The 18,743-nt window shown below is 34.7% G+C and overlaps 1 protein-coding gene across 2 annotated transcripts; it reads right to left on the bottom strand.

Annotated features, from left to right (window-relative positions):
- Nucleotides 1-1,078: 1,078 nt before the first annotated feature.
- On the bottom strand, nucleotides 1,079-17,923 carry LOC142551180 (protein BLISTER-like). Of its 2 annotated transcripts, none has more exons than XM_075660267.1 (13): nucleotides 17,572-17,923; nucleotides 16,340-17,042; nucleotides 15,779-16,215; nucleotides 9,177-9,296; nucleotides 7,249-7,314; nucleotides 6,684-6,794; nucleotides 6,012-6,088; nucleotides 5,821-5,888; nucleotides 4,647-4,760; nucleotides 3,458-3,633; nucleotides 3,226-3,294; nucleotides 2,424-2,579; nucleotides 1,079-1,482 (listed from the first exon to the last, which is right to left on the bottom strand). In XM_075660267.1, exons 1-13 carry the CDS (start codon nucleotides 17,665-17,667, stop codon nucleotides 1,396-1,398), a joined length of 2,280 nt encoding a protein of 759 aa, XP_075516382.1. In that variant the 5' UTR covers nucleotides 17,668-17,923; the 3' UTR covers nucleotides 1,079-1,395. The 2 variants fall into 2 exon arrangements, with proteins under 2 accessions (XP_075516382.1, XP_075516381.1); XM_075660266.1 differs by having other exon boundaries at nucleotides 4,632-4,760; nucleotides 17,572-17,922.
- Nucleotides 17,924-18,743: the final 820 nt, after the last annotated feature.

Here is an 18,743-nt window from a genome sequence, read left to right as displayed (position 1 = left end):
GTCGGGAAGGGAGACTAAAGTCACTTCACCAGTTAAAATTGGCTATGATATATGTACGTACACACATTTAAAGTTGGATGTTTTACATAAATTATTATTATCAAAAACTAGAAATTGTTTTGATTGTTTTTGTTTTTTGTATTGGTGAGAGTTTTTTTTTTAATTTAACGCAGAAATGTATGGGTGAGATTATTATTTAAAAAAATTATAAATTATATTGATTGCTTTTGGCGTTTTGTATTGGTGAGAATATAAAATGTATTTTTACTTTCATGAAATTTGATCACACCAATTAGTTTTTAAGAGGTCGTGTGACTTGATATAAATTAAAATCTCGTGTGCATGTATTATGTGTTTGTATAAATATTGGTAAAAACTTGTGTGAGACGGATTCACGGGTCGTATTTTGTGAGACGGATACCTTATTTGGGTTATCCATGAAAAAATATTATTTTTTATGATAAGAGTATTACTTTTTTGTGAATATCGATAGGATTGACCCGTTTCACAAATAAAAATTCGTAAAACCATCTCACAAGAGACTTGCTCATAAATATTTATTTTAGTAACAATGGATTTTGTGGGACTATTTATGTTTTGTAAAGTTTGGATTAATATTTTATTACTTTTAGTGGGTTAATATTGTTTTTGGGTAAATTAGAAAAACGTTGATTACTTACAAGAGGTTGTATTTATAGATTATATTAGACATAAACTTTTGTCAATGTGACTGAGATAAAATAGGAAAGTACGTAAACTTTTAAAAGGATAGATTATCTTTCAAAATTTAAGAAGGAAGACGCGGCGAGAGTATTGTCAATTATAAAATAAATATTTTAAATAAGATGGTATTAAGAATATTATAAAATGATAATTTTATAAAGAATCATCCTTAAAACTTAATATAAGTATAAATATTTATTAGTAAAAAATGAATGCCAGAGAAATTACATACAGGGGTCAGCATCTAGTCTGCAGAGGGAATGTGGCCTCACAAATTTTCGCACCTGCTCCAAAATTCATTAGGATTACAAACCTCGAAACAACATAGCAACTCAAAACACATACAAAAACATGATACAAGTTTTCTTTGTATAAGGCAGACAGTACAATATATTGTGGTCATACAGTCATCTCTTCACTACAATACTGTTACCGAACACTTTAGCAAGCTATAAGATATTGTGGTAATGCAAGATCATATTTCTAATCCAAAATCTGCCCAACTTCTGGAAACTTGTAGGAAAATAAGCTTCTCGAAATACATTATTTTGGCTCACCGGGAAAAGAATCAACGTAATGTCACTCATAGTTTACAAACCGCATCCTCCATCTTCCTGTCAAAAAAAGGGAGGAAAGAGCAACAGACCTGTGCTGCTGAAAACGTTTATGAATTTAAAGACTAAAACGCTTGCTCATAGTTGGTCTTGATGGCCCTCCAGGGAAGAGCTTCATGATCCATCCCAACACTCTTTCTACCACCTATCCACAAGACAAGAATATATATGAAGGGAACGATTATCAATCTCTAAAAACTTAAATTGAAAGGACTGACTAAAATTTCGGTCTCAGATTGGCTAAGTTTTGAGATACAAGAATACAGAACTATTGATGGGACAATGAGAATTACAATACAAGGCTTATATATTACAAACATAAACTAAAATGCTTAAATATTATGTACGAATATGAACCCATACACAATGGTAGCCATTTGAGACAGAACAATAGTATCCAACTGGGTGATTCTCATGTCATTAAAGGAGTATTATATGTCAAGGAAGCATGAAACGATAAATGGAGTGTCTGTGACCCAGCATGGACCAAGCAAAAGCAAATTAAAGTCCTAATATAACGGAACGAGGAGCTATTTTTAGTCATCCGCATTTAGAGATTCTTACAGGTGACATGAGAGAAGTAAATGTTAACTTTCACTAAATACCTACAAATATGGAAATACTATACCCTTATGCCACTGTTCTTTAACCTAGTCGAAAGATTCAAATAGTTGGTTGAGGTGTTAAAGAGCCTCAATTTTTAGTTTACCAAGGGCCATAACTTTTTCTGATAGAGGCAGCAAAAGGGATGTTGTCACTTACTCGATTTTCTAATCTAAAAGAGGGTGGGGGTCAATACCATCACCAAACCCTACTTTTACCTGCTGCTTAGAACCCTGGCAGCATACGTATATGACCCTTTTGTGCTCACTAAATGAAGTATTTTACAATCAATAAAATAATTGTGTTCGTGTACATTGTGTCAACCATGTACCATCAATTCCGCAGAAGGAAAATAAATGCTGAAAGATCATCTTCTTAAAAATGCATTTTCTATGAAGGTGTAACCACTTGATATAACACATGACCAACTTTAGATGCTTTAAATACAAGCTAAGCAAAAAGGAAAAAAAAAAAATCAATTACCTCATCTCCTTCATCAGCATATGCAATGTTATCACGTACAATACGGGTATCTGGCCGTCTTGGTGGGACATTATTGTTAGTCTTACTTTGAGTGGTCAAGAGCTCCAATCTCTGAGTTTGAGCTTCAAGTTTTCGGGTCAACTCCTTGTTCAGTTCCTTTAAACAGATAAGTAGCATAAATTTCAGCTGAAATAAGGTATTGTAAAAGATAAAAAGTAAGTGTACACAAGCACCACGTTTATCAAATTAACTTCATGTTTCAACTATAACATTGTTGACTGACTAAATTTAAAAATCGGTCAAGAAAATAAAAGAAAACATTTCTCATGTATTCAATTACAAGAACCAAAACACGATAAACTTTTCGAGCAATCTGGAAAAACGAAAAGGAGAAAAAAGAGAAATGGTGATACAAAAAACCACACGTTTCCTTTCAATGCATCTCCCATGGAACGGCTCCAGGCGACCAAAACCTTTAACAAACTCAAATTATTTGCCAGTGTCCCGATTCCTTGTCATTACTTTTTTCAACACCACGAAATCTCCATATATTGTATTTACCAAAACTAGTCAGAGAGTGTGCTTCTAGTTCTTAATAAAAAATTTGATAAACTGCATGATTCATACTAAGCACTTATATAAAGAATTTTTCTCAAGGCCTTAAGCAATGAATCGAGTGAAGTCGCACAAAACTACAATCAATATTTAGGTTACACCCTTGTGAAATCACCAAATTATTCTCTTACTCCATATATACATAAACTCCAAAGTCATTGTGCAACAGATAACCAACAAGAAGTACCATGAGTGTAGAGCTTTGGGATGATTCCGCAGACAAAGCACGAGTGAGATGATCTTTCTCCATTGCTAACTGCAGTAAATGAGCTTCCCATTATTTTTTTGGTTCTTGAAAAGGTAGGGGCAGTAAATTCGATACACTAGTGAAAGGAGAGAAAAGTAGAAGCAAAAAAGGAATCAATTCAAAAATTCCAAGGAACGGTATCTCTTTTTAAAAAAACTGGAACAGTATCTACCTCAGCAATTAATGTGTTGATGTTTTGAATCATTCTCATGTGATCAGACGGAACAGTTAAATATAGACTTTCAAGGCTTGGAAGTCTGTTTTCGAGCAGCAACTGAGAACTGTATCTATCCCCAGGAAGTGATGCAGTAACTAGATTTTCTGAATTGGAAGCTTCCATGGTGATATCTGCATCAGCATAACCAGTATTGACCTTAAAGACATAAAAAAACCCATGATAATGTAGGATGAAACAAGAAAACAGGAGAGTTCTCATAAGAAAATAAAGTCCATTCTGCCAACCTACCCCAAAAAAACTAGCATGGTTTCCACAAAGAAGCCAGCCGCTGAAAGTAAGACATCAAAATGGGCCCGTTGGGTCAACCCAACCCGCCATGATAAAAAGACCGGGTTGAGATAAGGTTTTAGCAACCCATTTAGAAATGGGTCAAAATTGGTTAGACTGTTTGGGTTATGTGTTATGGCAGGTTGGGTCGGGTTAACCCGCCATTTTATTAAATTAAAAAAAAATTATAAATATATTCATCGTTCATATCAAAGTATGTCCAATAAATTTTAATTCCACCATCTTTTTAATTTTTAAAACACAGGCCCATTACCAATTTAATTTTTAAACAACTATTTTTTTCTGTTTTCAATTTTCATCTCTATCACAATCACCGCTTGCGCTGATTTTTTAAACCTTCAAATTTTTTTCCAAACTTTGAAGAACATGACAATCTATTTTTTTATTTTTGTGGGCTATGCTTCAATAAGATTACACGAGAAGGATCAAATATTCTGGAGATCATTCATAAAGGGAAAAGGCAGAAGGAGAAGATTAACAAAATGACATTGATTGATGGATTTTGAAGAATTTTATATTATTTATTTAGTTTTTTAGACTTTGTTAAACTTTATGCACTATTTTGATTTTTGACAAGTTTAATGCCTCTTAATTTCTAATGCTAATTATATTAATTGCTGAACTATTTGGATAAAAACAATGGATAATATATGTATTATAAAATATGTATTTGTTGGTCTTTTTTTGTCTATGTTTTTTTTAAAAAAAATTAGGTTGAGGTTTTTCCAACCCGTCAATTGGCGGCGCAGCACGCACCGTTCCATTTGATGGTTGGTTTTTGACATCTCTAGCTGAAAGTGCTAAGAAAAAAAAGCAATACCTAATAACTCCATACCAAGATCCTCTGTGGAAGTTGAGACATCTTTTTTAGTGGATGGCGTCTTTTTTGTGTAATAGGATTTCTCACTTGAAGAAGCTTTTAGTAATCTGGACTGTAAAATCTTTTTCTCTGCGCAAGAGGAAGAAATAAATCTAAGGAAGAAACTACCAGTTACCATTACAGCATACATAACAAGATGCTCGAAGGCAGTGGAAAGTGAACCGAAGATCAGTAACTTAGACAAATGTCTTTTGAATGGGATTAAATTACACTCGAACTCAGCAACAAATTTCCTAAAAATCATATTTCCTGAGCAACCAGACCCGTAAAGTGAGTTTATCTCTCATTTTTCTCTTTCAAAAATTCCAGGAAAATGACGAGGACACAAAATAACTGAGTGCAAAATAATAATACACGCAGCATTACTGGGCTCCAATGCAATTGAACACAATAAAAAGAAGCTCTTCAATAGCATCGGCACCAATAAAAACTAATAAACTTGCAAACCAATTATTCACTAGAAAGGACAATGTAAAAATACTTCAGATAAAAAATTTCAAAAACAAAAGGTTGCATTTCAAATACTTAGGAGATCAGGGTAAATTTTCCAAAATCGTAATAATACAGCAAGTTACAATTTTGTATTGGGTTTTCCAAGACCACGTGAAATGAAACACTAAAACAACCAACACCAAACCCACTCCCAGAAAATAATCCATTTTAATATATTATTCAATCAAAGTAAATTGAAAATTTTAAATTATAATATATTAAATTAAAAATCATTACAAAAGCCGAAATTTAAAAATCGTTATTTGACAACACTCACCCTAAATCGATATTTGACAACACTCACCCTACAATATCTTATACAGTATGACATCTACAGGGAAAAAAAGACACTCCATCTGAAATAAAATCAGACATATACCAAATTTTCAGTCAATTCTCCTAAATACATTTTCCGAAAGCACTGGAAATAAAACCCTACAAAGCCACAATTTTTTCAACTAATATAAAGGAAATAAGTAGTACCTAGAGATCTAAATATTAACCAAACAAAAGATTAAGTATGTTAGATACTTTCTGAATTTTTCTAGATAGTTTCCATTCTCTTTACTTGCAATTTATAGACAACATTCCTCTGTATAAAGCCAACTCAGCAGGCGCAGCAGAATAAGTACTCTACCTTCTTGTAAAGCATTAATGGTTGAATGCAGATCCTGACATTCCTTCTCAAGACTAGACATTTTCTTCCTATGGATTTCAGAAAGGGACAGGAATTAAAAACCATAAAACAACTTAACACAAGCATATGGGCCATTAAACTTGGGTAATAATTGGGAGAAAAATCATTAGCGATCAAAGAAATGGCAATACCTATCAGAAGAAATTGCAGCTTGGTAGTTTTCTAACTGCCTCTGCAATTTCAACTCATTAGACCTCAACCGCAATGCCTGTATTACAGGAATGAACACAGGACAAGTAAATAGAAATAACCAAGGATAGTTGAACACATGAGCATGATGGAGTTAGGGATTTTAGATGAGCCAATATTCTATGTTTCTCTGAATAATATATTTTTACTCAAATGCAATAATATAGACAACTCTTAGCCAGATAATCTAAAGGTTTAGTTCACAGTAGCATGCAACAAGGAGAGTACTACATGCTGGTGCGCCCTAAGCAAAGTTCAACTGGAAGACTTCAATCATCAACCACCCAACAGATGGCAGCCGAAAGAAAGATGAGAAGTAGCAATGATTTCATCCACAAAATTTCAGCCAGTAAATGCAGATAATGAAGAATGACTCTATTGATAGTTAGAGCTAGTGAGCGGTTGAGCATTCGTTATTACTCTAATGGTTTAAGTCCATCACAAACAAGACATGAAACCACATCATGAAAATTAATGGAACTCATAGTCTAATCCCTGATGCATGCTTCGCTATGAGATTTGTCCTCCACAAACTCGTACTCCATGCATTTAACCTAACATAACTCAGGTTGATCATAATAACAAAGGAGATATATACTTTGACTTTGAATCACCTTCTCTTCCAATCCAATAACCTCAGAAGCTAACAGCTTTGCACGTTCATCAGCTGCATTACATTCCAGCTGGGCATTAGCATATTCAAGTTTTACAGCTTCAAGTTCCACCTAAAGATATTGGCACAGAAATGGGTCAAGTAGGCACAGACAAGAGTATAGAATGGGGAGTTTCCCCCAGTGAATTAAGAGAAGAATATTAAATTAAAATACAATGTTTTCAAAGAATTATATTGATTTTCAACTAGAAAAGAAAAGCGAGATGTCAAAAGCTTCCGGAATGCATAAATCCAAATTCACCCCTGTATTAAACGGAAAAGATTCTTCACTACCTTAATTTGGTAAAAGAAAAGATATCGGCAACCAAAAGGCGTGTCCTCGGACAGAATTTATTGACAAGACTAATTCAACAAAGTTTATCATGTGATGGGGGTAACAAATGAAGTTTCAAAACTTAAATATGATATGGATGCAATGAGAGATAGACGTGGAAATAAAAAAAAAAACAGAATGACAAAATATAAAAATATACTGATCGCAGCTAGAAAAGTTTATCAACACTAACCAGTTGCAGTTTTATTTCACCGTGCAACTTTTCCAAGTCAGCCTTCAGCTGGTGGACAAGGCTTCCCTAAAAAAACCAGAAAACAAGGGAATAAAATAAACCCTTCGTTCCACCAGAAGAAAGAAGATTTGATTCGGAATATCAGAAAAAATATAATAAAAAATATGAATAGCAAGTTAAAAGGGATAATGACACAAGCCAATCATGTCAGAAATATGCTTCATTTACCAGATGCAAAAGAAACCATTTTTCCCTAACCAGTTACCAAATTCACATTTACTATTTAATATTATAACTCTCCAAACACCCGAAACAACAATAAGCATTGCAAATAATTGTTGTTTCGGATCCACAACAGCAGGGAAAGTTAAGAATTTTGGAAATTTGTATTATTATTATTATATTCATGGTATTCTCGATAAAGGTTAAAGCCTTTATTAGTTGGGACAACTATATCAGTGTTGTTTCAGATCCACAATAATATGCAAAGCCTTTATGATATTATTACAGTCATGATATTCTTGATAAATGAATCTCAAATCTTAGCATTATTTAGAACATCAAATTTAAGTCCAGCTACTTCAAAATGACAAATCTTTCAGACTAGAACAATACGAGTACCTTTGACAAAATTATTGATTCCCACATGTTTTGTATGGACATGTTGGATAAGATTATAGACTATTATTTGTTGTTCATTAGCAATCAACATACAGCTTCATATAGGACCTCCTCAAGGAATTTTCAAGTCCTTTAATAAGTCTCTCTAACTTTATGTGTTTCACAGACTCACGTCAGTTAATGCCTTTCAAGTACAAACCCTACGAGAGTACCCCATACATTATTCACCGTGAATTTAATAATAAATTTAGCTTATTTGCCGTCTATGCAGCTCGGTCATGAAAATTGGCCACTCTTTCACCACAGACAGGCACTTCATGCTACCTGGTCGTGTTACTCTTAGATATTATAAATCTGAGTGTTCATGCTACACACCCATACGGCATGGATTGCCATCGGAGGTCGCACAGTATGTGACTAAAAAAAGAAGTGATCCAAAGGCACGAGGCGAATGAGAAACTGAAAATAAGGGTCTTGATAGCGAAAGACAGGTAACTTAGGTGAGTAATAACTCCAAGCTCAATAGACTCTGTAACAATTACCTTCTGACTTTTGGTTAGATTAATTAAATGTTGGGATTATTTTTTACTCTAAATGACATTCATAAGCCACACATCATGTACGAAGATGAAACATAATATTCTCATAACAAAAATACATAGTATCTATAAGATTCGTCCAGATAATTAGTAAGCTCTTTATAATATCCCGAAAATCAAATAAGAAATTTGATCAAGTTATCATCAAATTACAATCCAAACGGATTTAAGATGTGTTATATTTACAACTGTACGATAACTTCCACATTAATGCCACTTCACATCATACAACCTCATATGGGGCAAAGAAGTATTACACTATTACTCAGTATTGCATTTTTCTCATCTAGGTTAGGACAGGATTTTGGAGTGTATAGTGATGGTTCATCAAATTACAACGTACTTTTTATTTTAAAAATAATAGTCTTTGTGAAGGGAGTTATGTTGACATATCAGTGAAAACATTTCCATACCCTTTAACTAGATAAAGGTGTCCGTAAAATCAAAAAAACTTAAGAACTTGGAATTTTGGAGGACACAAAAAAAATTGATGCAGGCAAATAAGATATGAGAGAGTAAATCAAACGATTGAATCAATATCACTTAGAAAACGTAGAATAACCAGAATAAGGGCCACCAGTAATGCATAATTCTACTCTTCCTACCCATGTTCTAATAATCATATACTATCATATAAAACAGTAATTACACATGCAAGGCCAACTAGAAGATAAATGCACTACATAAATTAACATGGAAAATCCAAACCTGCTGATTATAGCTATCAGTCAAAGCAGAATTTTCAGAAGCTAGAGACTCTGCTAACGCACGCGAAGCTTCAAGACCACGTTGCAACGAGAATTTTTCTTGCGTTAGATCTTCAATATGCTGCGAGGAAAAAAATCATATGAATGAAAAATAATAATCAATGTATTTTCACTTACACAAAGCCTTGGAAGCACTTCCCTGTCAAAAGGATCTCCCCAAGACATCGAAAGATTTTTATTATTCCCAGTAAATCAATGTAGCACACTATTTTGCACCACAAATAAATTACAAAATGCATTTCACTCAAAATATAGTCTCTTGCAAGGTAATAACCTGCTACTGTTATTAACCTTAAAAATTCCGCTAGTCATTGCATACTATTGTTTACGTACATTTAATATAATGGATTTAAAGATGCAAATAAACATGCATAAAAATTTTCTGGTGTAATATTAAGAAGGTGCTATCCTGCAATAACGTGTTAAGGATGTTACATCGAGAATCCATTAATGTTCTTTCCAATTTTGCATCTTATCATGTGATAAGCATATTGCATCTTAAAGTGTGAATGGGATCTTTCATATGCTGACTCTTACGCTATGACAAGTAACACCCTAAAAATTGTTAGGTGCTTAGAATTTAATTCTACTAGTATTATTTTCAATAACTCGTCTAAATAATAATAATATTTAATTATATGAAATGAATTTTATCATCCTACAAGTAAAATTTAATAAATTTATATCGGACAGCATAAACATAAATATACTTCTAAAATTACTTAAATAAAAACAATATATATATTAAATAAAACTTAAAGATTAAAATATTAAGTCTTCTTTGTTTTAATATACATATGAAATTATAGTCTTGGCACTTGGTTTTCAAGCCAAAGCCAAGTGTCTATGTATCAACACTACCCCCCCCCCCCCACTCCACTACCTTGCTATAAATAGGTCCCGTTACAAGCATTTCATTAGATAAGTTAATCAAATTTCTTGGGTCCAGAGAGAAAAATAATGGATTGGAGATGAAGCACAAAAATGGGGGAAATAGGAGAAAAGAAGAGAAAAATATCAATTCCTGTCCAAAATCTCAAAAATTTTACGCAACTCTTTCTTACCCAAAAACCATCATGTTCTGGAGGTGTAACAAGATTACGATCCAAATCTTTCCAGAAAATTCGAGTTCGTGAAGAAGAGTTTTTGAAAAGTTTCCAGAAAACTAGTTTTAAGGTAGCTAGTTAGTAGTTACAACTTGTTTTTCTCATTTTCTTAAACGAGTTTTATTTCAATCATAACATAAAAGTTGTTCAAAATGTTTCCTAGTTTACAAATGTGTTGGCCGATCATCCTCGCAGTCGCCGAAAAATCTATTTTTGTACGGACGAAGCAATCCAAATGATCATTATTATTTTTTGAACTCTAGGTAAAATCCATCATGAATTTTAAAATGTTTACAATACAAAAGTTGTAGATCAGGATGTGGTGAACCCACTGTAAAAAATTTCATCGGCGCGTGGCTGCTCTACCGGCGCGTGACCACAAGAGCAGCCACGCCCACCGCCGACGCGCCGTCTTGATTCGGCAGGCTTCCGATGAAAGAACAATTTTGCACTATTTTTAGGCAATTCTGGACATCTTCATGATTTTACGACTTGTACATAGTTGTCAATAGTGAGCGTAGCGCTCGCTATTTCACTTAACCACGCGAAGCGAAGCTCCGTGGCTACAAGGCGCTACGCGCATTGGACTTCGAAGTATGGCGTTTGAGGCAATACCGTAAAGCAAAGCTACAAAACGTTTTTTTAAAAGTAACACATGTTTTGTAGGCCTATTTTGCACAATTTTTAGGCCAATTCTATTTCAATTCTACATCGCCAACAGGAACATCTACTACACTGAATCTTGTAGATGAAAAGGATGACTTCGACTATGATAAAGAAAGTGAAGAACAGAATGATGCCGAGCGTTATGCAATTTCAAATGAAGAAGATGGTCTCGATCTTGATGAAGGAGATAAAGATGAATTTTAGATTATGTTTTTCTAGTTTTAGAATTGCGGCTTTATATGCTTTGAACATATAAATTTGTCATTTAAGCATGAACTATTGATGTTACTATGTGCTATATATTATATATTTATATGTTTGTGACACTTTACTTTCAAATAGCTCTCGTTACGCTATTCGCTATAGCCACGGACAACCTTTACGCTACGAGGCACTACGCACGATTCACAACTATGGATACGTATTTTAATGTTATGAATTTTTAGAGTTTAAAACAAAAACTACCCGGTACAAATTTTGTACAAAAATGATTTTTAAAGGTTTCATCACCCTCCACCAATCTTAACATTGTAAAATTGCGCAAATGATAATTATAGGAAATTATATTGGCTTGGATTCATCAACTGAGGTGAGGTTTCTACTGTGAGTTCAGTACCTTTTTCTTTCAATTATGGTCTTTTGGCATTCGGCCTGGAATTTACATATAAACTACCGATTTATTCATATATATTACATGATATTGTGCATTTACATTTTATTGATCATATTGTTATGCATACATGAATTTCTGGAATGGATTATTGGTTCGTGGCTGATTACCGATCGGCTATTGACTGAATGATTGAATAAATGGACCCTGGACAACAGTCTATTGTACCGGGTTGCTAGTCCACTGGATAACACGGCTTCAGCCCGGAAAGTAAGTCTAATGAACGGGTTAAACACTGGTATATGGTTCATCTGAACACCGTAACATCGGTCCGAAAATTTGAGTTCAACTAGGCTCGTAAATGATTGATTGTACAGTTCTTTGTTGAGTACGTTGGGAAAAGTGTTACACCAAATGTTGGTGGAGCCACCTCTTTAGAACACGATATTCATTTCAGAGTCCTAAACAGTCACTGTATTTCACTTATATTTTCGTAACGATACGTTGCTAACTGATATATGTAATCTCATTTTTTTTTTGATAGGAAACATTACTTATATTATAAAATATCCATGTAAATAAAAGTGTTACAGAAGTAGCGGATGAGTAATCCGCGACATTAATTTATACTAGAAACAATCTTCAAGACAGTACAAACTTCCAGTCCCTAACAATATCTGAAATGGAGAAGTGATTAAACTCCTTTAGCTTTGTTGTCCAAGTCGCAACCCTGAATTTATCAAAAACCAGAATCTGTTATCTTTTACCCCTGCTGGAAATCCGGGCTCAATAATGAACATGTTTCGTGCCCTTCTCGGAAAGATCCATTGAAAACTCAACTCTTGCATCACCTTTATCCATATTCCTCGCGCAAAAGAACAATGTACTAGCAAGTGATCCTGGTTTTCCCCATGGTTTTGGCATAAAGTGCACTATTGCGGACATAAAGCACAGCTTGGCCATCTTCTTTGCACTGAGTCTGACGTAAGTAGTTTGCCCAAGGCCACAATCCACGAGAAAATTTGAACCTTTTGCGGGACAGAAACTTTCCAGATATGATCATAACATGAGAAAAGTGGAAAAGTGGTAATGGGAAAGAAAGAGTCGTAAAAAGAACGGACGGAAAACGAACCCAAAGAATCACCCAACCAGACCCTGAAATCATCTGATGACAACTCTAACCTGACTGAATCTAAGAATCCTAATAGGTTAGCAAAATCCCCCAACTCAATCTCATTTAGATGTGTCTTCTCAAAACCACATCCCATCGAAATGTCTAGCTGACACCTATATCTACAACATCCAAAAAAAAACCTACGAATCGGTTTATCAGTGTCGGTGCATATCCTAAACAACGATGGGAAATGATCTTTGAGCGAAGGCCCCCCTCCCCCCCAAACATCCTCCCAGAACCGAATTAAATTGCCCTTTCTTAAAACCATCCTAGTCAACAGATGAAATGTCGGGTAAGAAAGAGAAATAAATTTCCACGGGCTTCTAAACGTCGCGTGTCTGGCCAACCCCAAGTCCCACCCATTATCTTGAAAATCATAAATGCTCGTTATAGCTTTTTTCCACAACGTCTCCCTTTCCATTGTACTTCTCCACCACCATTTCCCTAGCAAAGCTCTATTCTTTAAACATATATTCCCCAAACCCAGCCCTCCCTCTAGTCCTTGGGCTTACAAACCTGCTCCCATCCCACAACATGACAATGCGTGTCCCCGTCCGCTCCATCCCAAAGAAAATCCGTCATCAATTTTTCAATCTTTTTGGCCACTTGCTTGGGGACTATAAACAAAGACATGAAATACGATGGTAATGCGCTCAACACTGATTTAATCAAAGTAAGTCGACCCCCCCTCGATAGGAACGCCTTTTTCCAACTTGATAGTTTTTTTGCCATTTTCGATACGACCGGTCCCAAAATTCAAAAGTCGTAGGCCTACCCTCCAATGGAACCCAAAGATACTTAATTGGTCAATCATCTTTTTTGCATCCAATTGCTTGCATCAAACCAACCACTTCTTCTTCCCCACAATTAATCCCCAACACCACACTTTTTTCAATATTTATCTTCAAACCCGATTTCAGCCCGAATAACTTGATTATTTGCACTAAAGCCATCACATGCCTTTCAGATTGCACAAAGAACAACATGTCATCCGCAAATTGGATATGCGAAATTTCTATGTTTCCCTTTCCCACTACAAATCCTCTTATTTCGTTCAATTCCTTTGCTTTGTCAACCAACCTTCCCAAGACATCAACGACTTGGTTAAAAAGAAAATGGGACAAAGGATCCCCTTGTCGAATGCCTCTCTCCCCTTTAAATTTTCCCCTCGGCTTGCCGTTGATAAAAATTGAGAATGAAACATTAGACACACACACCCTTATCCACCTCCTCCATCTCTCTCCAAAACCTTTCTTTTGTAGCACGTAATCAAGAAATCTCCAATCGACGTTATCATAGGCTTTTTCCAAATCAACTTTAATTACCCAACCCTTCTTCTTCTTCCTACGGTACTCTTCAACCACTTCATTGGCCACAAGGCAACAGTCAAGAATCTTGATAAAAGCACACTGGTTTTCCGCAATTGTACCGCTCGATACTTTCTTCATTCTATTTTTCAAAACTTTGGCTAATATCTTGTACAAGCTCGTTGTAAAGCTAATTGGCCTAAAGTCATTGACCCTGATAGCATCTTGTTTCTTCGGAATGAGACAAATATACGTTTCATTTGTAATGCCATTAACCACTCCGCCTTCAAAAAATTCAGCAAACACCTTCATCAAATCCCCCTAAACCGTGTCCCAACTCTTTTGGAAAAAGGCCAAAGTGAACCCATCCGGCCCAGGAGCTTTGCATCCATCACTTTCAAATACCGCTTTTTTGACCTCTTCCTCCGAAAAATGAATCTCCGACTCCCCCGCTTCAAGCGCATCCAAAGGGCACCATTCCAAACCATCAAAACCTCCCCCATCCCCCTCCGACTTTCTATACAATTTTTTAAAGTAATTGACAATGTTTTCTTCAATCTGTGTTTACCATTATTTCAAGACCTTTCGGATAATGAATAATAAAAGATAAAAGGTCAGCATTAGTTTGACACAAAAACTAAGGATTACGTTATCAACTCGTTATAATTATATAAGCTCAGTTTATTTCCTCTTGTCCCCAAAAACTTAACACCTATTTTCTTTCTACTTATTGCAAATTCCAGTTACAGGATTTCAAGACTCCGAATAGAAAGAGAATAATGGAATTGAAATATTAACTTAGCAAGACAATGAAATTATGCTTGTCTTTCATTCGAGATCGTACTGATAGTATTTGCGTTATTTTTTGTAAAGTCAAGGATTATATACATTTTTGCAACTTAAGTATAAAATGAGGATGATATTACAAGTCGCTCAGGGCCCACATGAGATGTCATGATTTCTCGTTGAAAATGCATGTCTAGTGAGTTAATGCAGAAGTAGGGAAAGTGTTTCAGTCAAGTATCATACAGATATAGATCACATCTAGAGGCAATTGTATGGCATCCTACAACCCATATTATAGGTCATATTTATTGGATCAATAACTACATGATATCACTAACAGTTGTGGAATGTATGGATCTGCTTTAGATGGAAAGTATGCTCATCAAATTCTAAATTTGGAGAGCCGCTAACTAGCGAAAATCAACATACAGCAAGCTTCTGTGGTCAGTTTGCTGAAGAAAAAGAATGTTTATTGGCTCATATTCCCTCCCATTACAAGAATGAATCAAATTATTGTTCAGCATTCACCAAATTATCATCTATATCACTCTTTTTAGCGTTTCTAAGTAACAACAGAACTATGTCACATTCAGCGTCTTCAAACAGTAAAATTCAGAACATCCACTATAGATAGAGCAAGTCATAATAAACTGCCAGATTATCGTCATGGCATTTGGTAATATTCCAAGAGAACTGTTGAGGATACGAAAAATCAACAGCGTTAAATTTCGAACAGAAAAATTGCAATTTTCCAAAACTCTATGATGAGGCAAACGAATCACCAACAGGAGCTAAACAAAGCACATGTAACCAAAATACAAGTGAATCAAGAAATATAACTTTCATAATAGATTTCACAACTACTGGAAACAGAAAAAAATACAGTCAAAGAACCTGTTCCAAAGTAGAAAAGTCTTCATTCGGATTCTTCAAAAAGAAGTCATTTTTGCTTTCCACAAAATGATTGGGAGATTCGACCGCATTACCAGAATCAATTAATGAGGTAGCAGATTTCTGAAAAACCTTCGAACTGGAAAAATCAGATTTTGGTTCACCGAAGTGGGGATGGGGTGATGACGGACCTTTTGAGATGTGAATAGAATCAAGAAATGATGGTCGGGATCTCTTGCCAGCTACAGATGGAGGCGGTAGTGCATTATTGGATGATCTTCGAGCATCAGAATCAAATTCATCATTTCTATGGTCGCGTATCCATGAAGATGAATGGTCCATGCTGCCTGTATGAATAACAGAGCCTCTAATTCTGTTTTCCCCGGTATCAGGAAACACAGAGAGCCTTTGTCCAATACTTGTGGCAGAATGAACAGATTCTGTAACCCAATAGGAAGGCCCAAGCATAGAACATAACAAAATCATATGAAATTTCTAAAATAAATCAGGGTATATGAAGAGAGATACTAAAAGAGTAACATATTTCATTCAATTAAATATTACCTTGGTGTGGAGAAAATGTTGATGTGTTACCCTGATAGTCCCTAGTACCCAAACTGTCTTCCAACAGTGTGCTGACAGAATTCTCAGATGAAAACCTTTTAGCAAAAAGGGTAGATGAGCTTGAGTTCCCAAGCAAAAGATCCTTCCCAAGGTCATCACTGATGTTTAACGGGTAACCATCTAAACCATGGTCATTAAAGTGACTTGAGGCTTCCTGCACGAATGATACAGAATGAGCCATAAATCTATCATTCCCGATCCTAGAAGTAGTTGGAGATGATGATCCATCCTTTTCATCTCTATCCAATGATTTATATCCCGAACTTCTAGGTTCCAAGGAGCTCAAAGAAGCAGAAGCATTCTTGTACTGTTCATCATGACAGAATGAATGTTCTAGATCGGATGAATATACACCAGTCTTATTCACAAGGGAACTGCTAGCAATCTTGTTGCCTGAAGAACCAAATTCATTTTGCAAAGCAATACCAGTTTCATTTGTCTCATTATTCTCAACAACACCTGAAGCTTTCAAAGCACCTACAGAAAATGTGTCATATGTAAGCACACCATCATTATCCATATATACCCGCTCAGATTCAGATGGTTGCTTCTCATGTGAGACATCATCGGAAGGATCAAGAAGACTAGTAGATATAGCTTTTTTAGCCTTCTCCAAGGCCTTCTTTCGGCGAAACTCCTCTAGCTGCAGATTAAGTAATGAATTTAAACCAACTTATTACTAATAAAAACACAGAATAACCAGATAATTAAAAGGGAAGCACCTCAGCTACTGGAAAACAAACTTAACATAGTGTCAACTAAGAAACCTGACAAATCAATAATTAGATGGTGAAAAATATTAAAACTGGTCAGATACAGAACACGAATAAAACAGCTTCCTCTGAAATTTGAAGTTCAATAAAATTCACATTCTCGAATTAAACCAAACTAGCATGGAGCATAGAAGTTAGATTAAGAAATACAACTTCAACAACAACAAAATAAGAAAGAATTCAAATACTAATCAGCAGATACTCCAATCTTCTCTATGCGCACAGGCAAATATATAAAGAATTACATTCACTTGTTATCAAATATCCAATGAATCATGATCCAAATGAACAAAAAAATCCCCCATTTAGGTGGGTATATATAAACAAAACTAAACAGAATCTCAAGCAAAAACCAATTAAATTAAAGAATTGAAATTGAGAACCGAACAATAAAAAGACCTTTCTCTTTCCAGCTGCCAATTGCTCTTGCTTTTTCAAAACTTGCGGCGAAGCCATGCAAAAATCTACACCGCAACTTTCGAACCTCAAAGACATCCCATTGCAGAAACCCCCATTTCCCCGGCAATAATTAGATCAGTGCACAAATTTTCGATTGACATAACAATTAAATGCGGTTGGAAAATAGCGGTTTCACCATAAACAATCAAACAAATTCGTAAGATTGAACGAAATTTAGGACATGTTTCGATCTGATTGGGAGTAATTGGACTCCCTACGTTTTCAATTTACTTGCGTTCTAGCAAAATCTTCCTCCTTTCCCCTCGAGCGTGAGAAATTCACATTACGTCAGGATTTGGAAAATTACGTATTTATATTCTCTTTCAATATTATTTTTTAATTAATGGACAATACTGCCCTTTTTATACAATTTTAAATTTTATTTTGACTAATAAAAGAATATATCTAGATTCCATAAAAAAACATATAAACGGTTAAATCAGATTACGTACAATTTTTATGAAGTTTTGAATTTAAATATAGCAAAAACTTGTGTGATACGATCTCAAGGATCGTATTTTGTGAGATAAATCTTTTATTTGGATTATCCATGAAAAGTATTATATTTTATGCTAAGAATATTACTTTTTATTGTGAATATCGGTAGGGTTGACCCGTCTCACAGATAAAGATTCGTGAGACCGTCTCACAAAAGACATAATCTTTAAATTTACACATATTTATGGCAAACTAATTGTAAAATAGAATCTATATATAAATTAATAATAAAATTAAATTTATCATATCATATTTAACCTACTTTTATCGTCCATTCACAGTTTCAAATAAGATTAATCTGGATCTCTATGTGGAGAATATACTCTATACTAGCGATTTGTGTGTGTGGTTCTGAACGCTTACATAATTTAATTAAAAATTTAAAATGTTTAATATTTCATATACTTTATGCTCACTTTCTCATGACCTAATATATTTATCTTGTTATTTTACGTAGAAATTCATGAACAAAAAAAAAACTTACTAAACATTTAAATCAATGACATTTTTCTGCAAATGAACCTGATAGGCAAGCCAAACCTAGGAACATGAATGATGGAGTGAAAGGATAGAAATAGAATTTTGGCTTGGCTGGAAGCAACCACCATGTACTC

Source organism: Primulina tabacum, chromosome 7 (assembly GCF_025594145.1).
Source record: "Primulina tabacum isolate GXHZ01 chromosome 7, ASM2559414v2, whole genome shotgun sequence".
In the NCBI taxonomy this organism is placed as follows: Eukaryota; Viridiplantae; Streptophyta; class Magnoliopsida; order Lamiales; family Gesneriaceae; genus Primulina; species Primulina tabacum.
This window is presented reverse-complemented; position numbering and strand designations above follow the sequence as displayed.

Bases quoted from the DNA above. Each gene is read 5' to 3' on its own strand.
- LOC142551180 (XM_075660266.1), bottom strand. From the start codon at position 17,667: ATGTCTTTGAGGTTCGAAAGTTGCGGTGTAGATTTTTGCATGGCTTCG. The intron at 17,043-17,571 runs GTCTTTTTATTG...CTTAATCTGCAG, and splicing joins TGGCAGCTGGAAAGAGAAAG to CTAGAGGAGTTTCGCCGAAA. The intron at 4,761-5,820 runs GTAGAGTACTTA...CCTCTTGCGCAG, and splicing joins CATTAATGCTTTACAAGAAG to AGAAAAAGATTTTACAGTCC.